Genomic DNA, 13,252 nt, shown 5'->3' with positions numbered 1-13,252 from the left:
CTGTCGCTCCCGCCCACTCCGTGTAGTAATGTCACGTCTGCTCGCCATTGGTCCGCGTAGTAAATGTTTGTAAAAGCCGATTGGCGGAGAAGATGAGCCGCTGTTACCCGGAAGCCTCCTCAATGAGCCTAGGCTCCGCCGGCGGCAAGAACCGCGGCGACTGTACGGACGCTGTGTATGCGGGGAAAGAGCCGCTTGAAATATTTATGTCAGGTGAGGATCTCTTTGCCCAAAACAAATATGGCCGCTTTTGTCTCTGCCGTCAAACGTTGGCGCATAGTTACGTAGTCCAGAGCGGTCGGGATTGGTTGGATAGAGTGACGTGTTTAGTTGGGCTTTGAAGCTGTTGTTTTGCAGCTGGCGGGAAGTTGAGGTGGTCGGCTTTCCCTGCAGAGTATGATAACAGGTAATTGTAATGCAGTGTCCGGTGTATGGCTCCACAACCAGATCTGAAAAGCTGCCAGGTGGCCAATACTGTCCAGTGGGCATCGGACTGGATTCTGATTGGTTGCATTGTGGGAGCCCATGTAGATAGCAGGCACGAGGGCAATCAGTGACCCACTGAATGTCAGCCCACTGCAGAATTCCAGAAAGAAGGGGCCCTATGGTTGTGCCCTTGGTGAAGCTGCCGCCTGTGCTCTGATAGTGACTGCAGTCGGCCAGGAGTCCAGTGTAAGGGATCTTTCACACCTGCGTTCTTGTCTTCCGGCATAGAGTTCCGTCGTCGGGGCTCTATGCCGGAAGAATCCTGATCAGGATTATCCTAATGCATTCTGAATGGAGAGAAATCCGTTCAGGATGCATCAGGATGTCTTCAGTTCCGGAACGGAACGTTTTTTGGCCGGAGAAAATACCGCAGCATGCTGCGCTTTTTGCTCCGGCCAAAAATCCGGAACACTTGCCGCAAGGCCGGATCCGGAATTAATGCCCATTGAAAGGCATTGATCCGGATCCGGCCTTAAGCTAAACGTCGTTTCGGCGCATTGCCGGAGCCGACATTTAGCTTTTTCAGAGTGGTTACCATGGCTGCCGGGACGCTAAAGTCCTGACAGCCATGGTAAGTGTAGTGGGGAGCGGGGGAGCAGTGTACTTACCGTCCGTGCGGCTCCCCGGGCGCTTCAGAGTGACGTCAGGGCGCCCTAAGCGCATGGATCATGTGATCACATGGATCACGTCATCCATGCGCATGGGGCGCTCTGACGTCATTCTGGAGCGCCCGGGGAGCCGCACGGACTGTAAGTATACCGCTCCCCCGCTCCCCGCTCCTACTATGGCAGCCAGGACTTTAATAGCGTCCTGGGTGCCATAGTAACACTGAACGCATTTGGAAGACGGTTCCGTCTTCAAATGCTTTCAGTACACTTGCGTTTTTCCGGATCCGGCGTGTAATTCCGGCAAGTGGAGTACACGCCGGATCCGGACAACGCAAGTGTGAAAGAGGCCTAAGGCAGCGTTCACATCTGTGCAGCGTTTCCAGTATTCTGTTACGGCATATCAGGTATAAACACCGCCAGATATGGGGACCTACTAAAAGGAATGACAGAATGGAATGCCCATAGACTTTAACAGGAAAGTGGAATGCCCATAGAGAATAATGGACCAGCGTGGAATGCCCATAGAGAATAATGGACCAGCGTGGAATGCCCATAGAGAATAATGGACCAGCGTGGAATGCCCATAGAGAATAATGGACCAGCGTGGAATGCCCATAGAGAATAATGGACCGGAGTGGAATGCCCATAGAGAATAATGGACCGGAGTGGAATGCCCATAGAGAATAATGGACCGGAGTGGAATGCCCATAGAGAATAATGGACCGGAGTGGAATGCCCATAGAGAATAATGGACCGGAGTGGAATGCCCATAGAGAATGATGGACCGGAGTGGAATGCCCATAGAGAATGATGGACCGGAGTGGAATGCCCATAGAGAATGATGGACCGGAGTGGAATGCCCATAGAGAATGATGGACCGGAGTGGAATGCCCATAGAGAATGATGGACCGGAGTGGAATGCCCATAGAGAATGATGGACCGGAGTGGAATGCCCATAGAGAATGATGGACCGGAGTGGAATGCCCATAGAGAATGATGGACCGGAGTGGAATGCCCATAGAGAATGATGGACCGGAGTGGAATGCCCATAGAGAATGATGGACCGGAGTGGAATGCCCATAGAGAATGATGGACCGGAGTGGAATGCCCATAGAGAATGATGGACCAGAGTGGAATGCCCATAGAGAATGATGGACCAGAGTGGAATGCCCATAGAGAATAATGGACCAGAGTGCAATGCCCATAGAGAATAATGGAAATGTAATATTTGAATGAGAGACAAAACCATTTTACATCTCTAATAAATATTTCGAAGACATACTCTCCAAACTCGGTGGGATTATCATTGGTTTCTATGGAATGACAGAATGGAATGCCCATAGAGAATAATGGAAATGTAATATTTAAATTAGAGGCAAAACCATTTGACATATCTAATAATTATTTAGCAGACTTTCTCTCCAAGTTCAGATTAAGGGTCCATTCACACGTCCGTGTGTGTTTTGCTGATCCGCAAAACACGGACATCGCCGCCACTTAATAGAAAATGCCTAATCTTGTCCGCAATTGTGGACAAGAATAGGACATGTCCTATATTTTTCGGGATTGGAATTGCGGACCCGGAAGTGCGGATCCGCCACTCCCGATCCGGGCAGCACATCGTGCTGCCCCATAGAAATGAATGGGTCCGCAATTCTGCGGAACGAAATTGCGGACGTGTGAATGGACCCTAAGTGGAATTATCACCTTTTTCTGCAGAATGACAAGGGTGAATGACACAAAGGAATGCCTATAGACTATAATGGGAAGTAAACTCTGAGCTCATTTGCAGGTAAATCTGTGTTATGTAGGACATTAACATGATAATCCCACTTATTTTCAATAATCCCACTGAACTTGAAGAGTTACCTGCTACAGATTTATTTGATATGTTGAATGGTTCAGGCACCAAGTCACGTTTTACTTCCCATTATAGCCTATGGGCATTCCATCCCCTTTACATTCTATAGAAAACGGTTATAATCCAAGGTAATTTTCATTTTACAATATGCTACTCTACCCAGGGATCACTTGCGGTAAAGGTTAATGTCCTACATAACACAGATTTACCTGCAAATGAGCTCATAGTTTACTTCCCATTATAGTCTATGGGCATTCCTTTGTGTCATTCACCCTCGTCATTCTGCAGAAAACAGTGATAATTCCACGTAATCTGAACATTAAATAATCCCACTAAACTTGGAGAGTAAACCTGCTAAATAATTATTAGATATGTCAAATGGTTTTGTCTCTAATTTAAATATTACATTTCCATTATTCTCTATGGGCATTCCACTCTGGTCCATTATGCTCTATGGGCGTTCCACTCTGGTCCATCATTCTCTATGGGCGTTCCACTCTGGTCCATCATTCTCTATGGGCATTCCACTCTGGTCCATTATTCTCTATGGGCGTTCCACCCTGGTCCATTATTCTCTATGGGCGTTCCACTCTGGCCCATTATTCTCTATGGGCGTTCCAGTCTGGTTCATTATTCTCTATGGGCATTCCACCCTGGTCCATCATTCTCTATAGGCATTCCACCCTGGTCCATTATTCTCTATGGGCATTCCACCCTGGTCCATTATTCTCTATGGGCATTCCACCCTGGTCCATCATTCTCTATAGGCGTTCCACCCTGGTCCATTATTCTCTATGGGCGTTCCACTCTGGCCCATTATTCTCTATGGGCGTTCCACTCTGGCCCATTATTCTCTATGGGCATTCCTCTCTGGTCCATTATTCTCTATGGGCATTCCACCCTGGTCCATCATTCTCTATAGGCGTTCCACCCTGGTCCATTATTCTCTATGGGCCTTCCACTCTGGCCCATTATTCTCTATGGGCGTTCCACTCTGGCCCATTATTCTCTATGGGCGTTCCACTCTGGCCCATTATTCTCTATGGGCGTTCCACTCTGGCCCATTATTCTCTATGGGCGTTCCACTCTGGCCCATTTTTCTCTATGGGCGTTCCACTCTGGCCCATTATTCTCTATGGGCGTTCCACTCTGGCCCATTATTCTCTATGGGCGTTCCACTCTGGCCCATTATTCTCTATGGGCGTTCCACTCTGGCCCATTATTCTCTATGGGCGTTCCACTCTGGCCCATTATTCTCTATGGGCGTTCCACTCTGGTCCACTATTCTCTATGGGCGTTCCACTCTGGTCCACTATTCTCTATGGGCATTCCACTCTGGTCCATTATTCTCTATGGGCGTTCCACTCTGGCCCATTATTCTCTATGGGCGTTCCACTCTGGTCCATTATTCTCTATGGGCATTCCACGCTGGTCCATTATTCTCTATGGGCATTCCACGCTGGTCCATTATTCTCTATGGGCGTTCCACTCTGGCCCATTATTCTCTATGGGCGTTCCACTCTGGTCCACTATTCTCTATGGGCATTCCACTCTGGTCCACTATTCTCTATGGGCATTCCACTCTGGTCCACTATTCTCTATGGGCATTCCACTCTGGTCCATTATTCTCTATGGGCATTCCATTCTGTCATTCCTTTTAGTAGATATGCAGTATTTTTGTGGCAGAAAGCTGGCATTCATGCTGGAAACCCAACGGATCCCATTATAGTGAATGACTATGTGAAATACGACAATTCCTCTAGTCTGCCTCTGTACCATAACGAAGGGCTCGTGTGCCGACCATGCTCGTATCGCAGCCTGCAAACAGTGGGTCCACAATACACCGGCCCCGGCCATTTGCACCCCACATCACGGATGCAGACCCATTCACTTGAATTGGTCCTCAATCTGGAAGGTTCAGTGTGGAACGGAGGCAAGGAACCCCACGGAAGCATTATGCTTCTGTGGGGGTTTCTCTCCATGCCTCCGCACCGCAAAAAAACAGAACTTCTATTTTTTTTGCGGTGCGGATGGATTACAGACCCATAAGTTGAATGGGTCTGGATCCGTCTGCGGAATCTGCATGGATGTTGCCCGTGCATTGGGGACCGAAAATTGCTGGCTCGCCCTGTTTGTTTACGCAGTGGCTCCCTGCTTTGTGCAACCAGATGTTTATTTGCACTTCTTGCAGGGTTTTCATAAATCCATCAAAACATCCTTTTCATTTTCTACCAAGTAGGCGCTGCGGCCTGTGTACAGACATGTTCACACGAACGTATTTTGTGTTCCGTATACTGGCCGTATTTTGATTCCGTATACGGAACAATTCATTTCAATGGGTCCGCAAAAGATGCGGACAGCACTCTGTGTGCTGTCCGAATCCATTGCTCCGTTCCGTGGCCCCGCAAAAATTATGAGTCCTGTCCTATTCTTGTCCGTTTTGCGGACAAGAATAGGCATTTCTATAATGGGCCTCCTGTTCCGTTCCGCAGATTGTGGAAGGCACACGGACGGCATCCGTTATTTGCGGACCGCAAAAAAAAAAATGCACGGTCATGTGAACGAGCCCTTAGGGTCCATTCACATGTCCGTAGTGTATTGCGGATCCACAATACACCTGGCCAGCACCCCCCATAGAACTGCCTATTCTTGTCCGCAATTGGACATGTTCTATTTTTTTTTGCGGGGCCGCGACCCGGAAGTTCGAACCCGCGCTCCGGAAATGCGGTTGCGGAGAGCACATAGTGTGCTCTCTGCATCTCTTCCGGCCCCGTAGAGAATGAATGGGTTCGCACCCGTTCCCGATATTGCGGAACGGATGCTGACATGTGAATGGACCCTAAATGGAAATGCTTTCGGTTGCTTACTGTACTCTGCTGCGTATGTCCCGTCATCTTTAATAGCGAGGTGCCATAACTCCTTGATAAGCCGTCAGTGGGAAAAGGAAGTGTAAAAGGTGCGCTAACATAACCATGGCGCGTTGTAGCTGAAAATGGCCAGTACCAGAGATTCCAGAGACCTTACAAGCCCTTTACACAGCTTCAAAAATCAAGCTTCTCTTTAAAAAAAAACACAAAATAATAACATATATATAATTGTCAGCTTTACTGATTGGGACGCCACTAATGATCATTTTTAAAGTGGGATATATGAAGATCAAAACGTAACACTAGGTGTATCATCTGTCGCTGACACTTATGTATAGGGTATGGCCACATGCAGTGACTGACCATAATGAGGTAGCTCCATGGACAAATCAATGTGTTTTTGCTCCTTTTATTATTATATAGTTTTTTACTGCGCATGTTTAATATAAAGCCATTCAAGAACCAATGTGAAACTGGCAGGAGCCCTGTAAGGCTATGTTCACTCTACTGTTCAGGTCTTCTATCTGTGGTTTCATACTATTCTTGCCATCAAGCTAACTAGAGTCAGTTATAAAGTCAAGACACAAAGCCACGATGTTAATGTGAATACAGCTTAGGCTACTTTCACACTAGCATTTTTTGTGGATCCGTCATGGATCCGTAAAAACACTCCCGTTACCATAATACAACCGCATGCATCCGTCATGAACGGATCCGGTTGTATTATGTCTTCTATAGCCATGACGGATCCGGCTTGAACACCATTGAAAGTCAATGGCGGATGGATCAGTTTTCTATTGTGTCAGAGAAAACGGATCTGTCCCCATTGACTTACATTGTGTGTCAGGACAGATCCGTCTTGCTCCGCACCACATCGCTGATAGAAAAACGCTGCTTGCAGCGTTTTTCTGTCCGCGATGGGGACGCAACCAAACGGAACGGAATGCATTTTGGAGCATTACGTTTCGTTCAGTTCAGTTTTGTGCCTATTGACAATGAATGGGGACAAAACTGAAGCGTTTTCTTCCGCTATTGAGATCCTATGACGGATCACGATATTGAGAACTGAAAACACTAATGTGAAAGTAGCCTTGACGGGGTTCTGCAGTTTTTGTTAAACTGAGGATCTATCCTCTGGATAGATCATCAGCATCTGATCGGTGGGGGTCCGACACACGGGAGCCCTGCCGATCAGCTGTTTGAGAAGGCAGCGGCACTCCTGGAGCGCCGCTGCCTTCTCAAACAGCTGATGATCCATCCAGAGGATAGATCATCAGTTTAAACAAACTGCAGAACCCCTTTAAATGGTTTGGTGCCATTCCACAATTGGACACTAGGTGTCAGTAGAGGTCAGCAGACAGCTTTTCTACTCCTGACAATTCATGTTTTTGAAAGTCAGCATTTTTATTCTCCATTTATAAATTTTTGATAAGTAAAGCTGAATGTTAAAATGACTGTATACACAGTAATGATGCTTGGGGTTGACATTTGTCAGTTTTATATATGCAATTCTGATCATGTCTGAACTTATTCTTCATTTACAGGTCTTCTCTGACAAACATGTCTGTTGTACCCATGTGTTACGAAACCCAATATTTTGGCTTTACACCCCAAACTTGCGTTCTTCGACTGTACATTTCATTTCAAGACTACTTATTTGACATGCTGCTCGTCGTGGAAAGCGTAATCCTGAAGAAAATAGAGAAATTTCCTGAATGTGGGATTAGCCAATTGGAGGTTCGCCAAAGCACCGAAAAGTATTTGACTTTTGTAAATGATCGCTTCAATCAGTTGTTTCAGAGGATGGAGAAATGTCTATTGAAAATGGTACTGAATGTACCCAGACACGTTCTGCTGCCGGAAGACAAGGTCCATGCAGAATTCTCATTCAGTAAGGAAAAGTTTGACTCTCTGCAAAGTGAGACCAGGTCCCTACAGGCGCAGTGCCGAGCAGAGTCCCAGGCTACTCGGGCTCTTCTGGCCGAACTGGAGGAGCAGAAAGTCATGCAAGCGGAGCTGGGAAAGATCCTGACGTGGTTTGATGGGATGGACAAAATCTGCAGAGAACATGGAAACTTTGACTTGTTGGAGAGCTTTGCATTCATGGCCCAGACATCAAAGAAACTGCAGGGCTCAATGAAGGAAATAGATGAAAAACATAAGAAACTGAGACTTGACGTAACATCCAATAAAGCTGTATGATTTGTTAAGTAAAATACATGGACTTAGTGTTTTTGCATTACCTTTGAACATTCATTTTGTCTGACCCTTAATTGACACTTATGTGACTTGGTCGAAACTGAAGTGATGGTAATGCTGTTACACCGTCAGTATATACGCTGCTGCCCTGTTCCTATACAATGCACGGCTATGGACACCTTTGGGGGCATTATTTTAGTATTGCAATCTAATTATTTTGGCCAAAAATAACTTTTTTTCAATTGGTCTTTATTAGAAATTTCCAGCAGTTGGTTAATTGAGAGTGTATCTGCAGATTGTCAGTTTCTATTTAGACTAGTTGTACACTACAGGCGGCGATCCAGCAGGGAATAGCCTGCCTGATCTCTGCACACACCGGCATTCATTCGGCCCCATTCACTATAATGGGGACCGGCGGAGTTCAGAACACATTCCAGCAAATAGGCCAAGAGTCAGCCAGAAGAAGACTGCTGTGCGTGAATTATAGTGAATGGGGCCGGACGGAGCCTTACAAACCTCCGGCAATGCCAGAGTGCGCAGAGATCTGGCAGGCTGTTCCCTGTCGGATCGCTGCCGCTAGTGTGTAGCTAGCCTTATGTGAGTCTCCTAATCCACTCGCTCAGTCTGTAGCTCTGTTTTTAAAACTTTTTAACAGCTTATAAATACTCATTACAGCTCAATTCTTGTCACACTGATAAGAATATGGCCTAAATTAAATAAGTGTTTGAGCTTCAGGAGATCACAGATGAGGGATTTACATGAGCTGTCAGATGATGGGATTCAGTGTAAACACAGGACACTTCTGCTCTGCAGATACACATTACACCTTTAAATTGGGAAAGTGGCAGATTTTTTTTTTTTTAATAAAGACCAATTGAAAAATGATTTTAGCCCGAAATAAGTAGATTGCTATAATAAAAAATAAAAAAAATTGCCCCTAAAGGTCTTCATAGTTAAAGAGAAAACTGATGAATAAAAAAAAAAAAAAACATCCCCTGCTGCTCCCATTCCAACGTTGCCCAGTCCCCGGTTGCTCTAGAATTTTAGAAGGTGAGTTATCAAACATATAACTAAAGGACACACCTGGGGAGATCTATCAAGACTGGTGCAAAGGAAAACCAGCTTAGTTTCCCATAGCAACCAATCAGTTTCCACCTGAAAGGTGGATTCTGATTGGTTGCTATGAGAAACTAAGCCAGTTTTCCATTACACCAGTTTTGATAAATCTAAAATCTTGTGTCCTTTTATCCAAAGACAGACCACAAGGAAGTGTTAATTTCACTCACCGTCTTCAGATATATAACTAAGGCCGAATGCACACGGCGGCCGAGAGCGCACTATACGAGTGTATTACTGTACAGCAGCGGCGGCATGAAGCGCACGGCGTCATAGCAACCAATGACGCCGTGCGCTCCTGCTCTGAACAGAAATCCAGCCCGGCATACCACGGACCACTCTCGGCCGCCGTGTGCATTCGGCCTTAAGGACACACCTGGGGAGATCAATCAAGACTGGTGCAAAGGAATACCGGCTTAGTTGCCCATAGCAACCAATCACATAATTTTTCAGAGCACTTTTGGAAAATAAAAGGATCGATCTGATTGGTTGCTGTGGGCAACTTAGCCAGTTTTCCTTTACACTCCCCTAGTGTTTCACAGTAAGCTTTATGAAGAGATGTCCCGAAATACTGCAGAGGCATTTAGAGACCTCGCATGGGGCTATGTCATCTAGTGAACTAATGTGCCATGCGAAAGAAAGGCGTTTTCTTCTTACTGGACTGAAATGAGTCAATCACATGGTACATGATGTAAGGTGTACTTATATATATCTTAAATAGAGCCAGTTATTAATATTATGTTCACTTATGCAATGAAGTTGATGCTCCTGCAACTTACTAAACAAGTTGCCGTGGTCATGTGACTGCTTTGTCTGTGTATGGGGGCCACTGATGCGGATCGGTATGAGCGAATTATAATTGCATATGTAGCTGGAGCACTTATGGCAGCACAGGGTGGGGGGCACTATATTTTGGAGTTTTTCTGGTTATTGTATATGGAGGTAGCTATCACGGTATCAGTGGTGCTGTGGCTTTATTTTTAATTTGATCCTTGTAGCTGGTTTTATGTGTCAGGAATAAAAGCAACTCAAAAGGGCCAGAGACAGTAATTGCCCCACTAATGCAATGGGGCAGATTTACTAATAGTGTTGCCCTATATTAGACAACTTTACTATTCTGGCCCATAGATCTTTGTAAATTTTGAGTATTGTAAAGCCAGATTTACATACTTTCACTTAAAAAAATGAACCAAAGTTTTGGCTCACAGAGGTGCATTTAGGTCATACCCCCTTGTCAGACAAAGCATAAAATGCTTAGAAAAGTGTGTAAAACAGTGAATGTGATGCAAAGCATGCATGCCAGTTATTTTGGCACAAAATCCTCCAAAAAAAACCTGGTGTATTTTCAATAGTAAATCTACCCTGTTAAATAGTGTGGGATTATATCATATCTATAAACTACAAAATTCTATCTGAAATTGCAACTAGTTTTAGATGTTCTGTCCATCTGTTATCTTGGTCTCCTACACAGTTAATATGCTGGGTGACAACTACTGACGGCAGCTTTTAGGCCCCTTGCAGACGAGCAGGTCCGGATGCGTCCTGGGTGCATTGCGGCAAACCCACGCGAGTAAGTACGCAATTGCAGTCAGTTTTGACTGCGATTGTGTTTCGTTCAGTTTTTATCGCGCGGGTGCAATGCGTTTTGCACGCGCGTGATAAAAAATGGAATGTGGTAGCCAGACCTGAACTTCTTAACTGAAGTTCAGGTTTGGGTTCAAGGTTGTGTATATGTAATTATTTTCCCTTATAACATGGTTATAAGGGAAAATAATAGCATTCTGAATACAGAATGCTTAGTACAAGGTCAATTGAGGGTTAAAAAAATAAAATAAATTAACTCACCTCCTCCAATTGATCGCGTAGCTGCCGGTCTCCTGTTCTTTCTTCAGGACCTGTCAAAGGACCTGTGGTGACGTCACTGAGCTCATCACCACGGTGATGGATCATGTGATTGGACCATGTGATGTGACGTCACCACAGGTCCTTTAGCCAGCAGCTTATGATTAAAGAAGAGATTGGCAACTACGCGATCAAGAGGAGGAGGCGAGTAATTTATTTTTTATTTTTTAACCTTTTAACCCTCAATTGACCTTCTACTAAGCATTCTGTATTAAAGAATGCTATTATTTTCCCTTATAACCATGTATATACAGTGAATAGACTTTCATCTTAGCAACCATGCGTGAAAATCGCACCGCATCCGCACTTGATTGCGGATGCTTGCGATTTTTACGCAGCCCCATTCACTTCTATGGGGCCTGCGTTGCGTGATAAACACACAATATAGAGCATGCTGCAATTTTCACGCAATGCACAAGTGATGCGTGAAAATCACTGCTCATGTGCACAGCCCCATAGAAGTGAATGGGTCCGGATTCAGTGCGGGTGCAATGCGTTCAACTCAAGCATTGCACCCGCGCGGAAATCTCACCCGTGTGAAAGGGGCCTTAGTGTGATTTTACTCTTAGTTACTGGGTACTCATGGAAACCTGTTTTCTAACAGCCTAGGTAGGCGATCATTATGATGAACTGCCATAGGTCTCCTTCACACAATGTGTGATGAATCTGCTGATTTTAATAAAAAAATAAAAATTTAAGTCGAGGTTACATTTTCCCAACTGATTATTATTATTATTATTATTTTTTTTTTACGTTCCCTTGTGAAGGCTATAAAGAAATGTCTGAAAACTCCATACCTTCAGCATGTTGTATTTTAAAAGCAACAAAGACAGACACCACAAACAAAATGCCATCTATGTAGACATTTTCATGTTTTGCCACAGACTTTAAAGGGTCACTGAGTTTTCATATGTCCTAGTGACATCTAAAGTTTATATCAGTGGGGGTCTGAGTGCTGAGACCCCCAGCGGTCAATGAGTGAGAGGTGGTCGCATAGAGTGCTATCGCTCCTTGCTGCAGGAGACTGAAGAGAGATGAGCCCATAGACTTTCTGCTGAGTCTGTCTCTTCGAAAGAGTGACCAACTCTCTAATCTCCAGCTGACACAGGACAGAAAGTCAGATACTTCCCTATTCATTCCTCTGAGACTGACATTGAGGCTCCCATAGGAATACAGAGAGAAACTGACTTCCTGTTCACACATAAGATGCTGAGTTACTTGGAGAGTCTGATTGCTGGTCACATGACACAGCTGAGGATCAGAAGAGAGCTATAAATCACATATACAAACACTGGTAAGAAAATTATATTCACTACAGATTACATCATCATGTACCTTTCTAGCAGGTCAGAGAATAACATTTTTGGCGGGAGTTCTTTAAGAGTAAGAACCGAAAAGGTGACCATTACACTGGAGAACAATGTTTTTGCAGTGATAAAATTAAAATAATGGTGTGCAATAAGTCCAGATATTTTTTTAATTTAAAGGATAAACCCTTTAACAGGTTAAGAGTACTATTGCATGTCTATTGTAATAGTACTTCATTTAAAATACCCTATTCATTGCACAGTAATACTTTTCATTAAAGATACAGCCTACTGTGAACGTCTGGACATCACAATTTTTCATTTTCTTCCATCCCTGCCTTTAAAGAACCCGAAGTTTATTCTTTCAGCATCATAGCTGTATGTGAGTTTTGTTTTTGTTTTTTTTTTTTTGTTTTTTGCCGAGACAAGTTTTTTTTTTTTTTTACGCAAAAGTTTTGGGGTATAAAAAGACAGCAATCTTGTCATGGTTTTTTGGGTTTTGTTTTTATGGCGTTCACTATGAGATATGATGACTTTATTCTGTGGGTCAGTATGAATATTCCAGTATTAAATGTATGTATATTTTATGTGTTTTCTGCTTTTGCACAATAAAAATGTTTTTTGGGGAAAATAATTTGTTTTTGTGTCTCCTCATTTGAACACTCAACATTCTTTGTTTCCACCAATAGAGCTGTGTGAGAAAAGAATTCTGATAATCTTTAAGCAATTGTCTCATGTGAATAATAAATGAAACGCCATAAATTCAAATACATAGGCCAGGATGCTTATTGATTTTAGCTCTGCTTTTATAATCTCTCAGAAGCTTGAAGAAAAAGCTTAGCGACCAATCTTTTGTGTGTGAATTTTTGAACTTACTTATAAATTGACCACAGAAAGTGAGAATGG

The 13,252-nt window shown here is 44.2% G+C and overlaps 1 protein-coding gene across 1 annotated transcript; it reads left to right on the top strand.

The window, feature by feature from the left end:
• Window positions 1–14: 14 nt before the first annotated feature.
• On the top strand, window positions 15–8,269 carry MIS12 (MIS12 kinetochore complex component). The gene is made up of 2 exons (XM_040424859.1): window positions 15–406; window positions 7,367–8,269. The coding sequence occupies exon 2, from the start codon at window positions 7,383–7,385 to the stop codon at window positions 8,022–8,024; it is 642 nt and encodes a 213-aa protein (XP_040280793.1). The 5' UTR covers window positions 15–406; window positions 7,367–7,382; the 3' UTR covers window positions 8,025–8,269.
• The last annotated feature ends 4,983 nt before the right edge of the window (window positions 8,270–13,252 follow it).

The sequence above is a fragment of the Bufo bufo genome, chromosome 3 (genome assembly GCF_905171765.1).
Source record: "Bufo bufo chromosome 3, aBufBuf1.1, whole genome shotgun sequence".
Taxonomy (NCBI): Eukaryota; Metazoa; Chordata; class Amphibia; order Anura; family Bufonidae; genus Bufo; species Bufo bufo.
The sequence above is the reverse complement of the archived record's forward strand: the minus strand, read 5'-3'. Positions and strand labels throughout refer to the sequence as shown.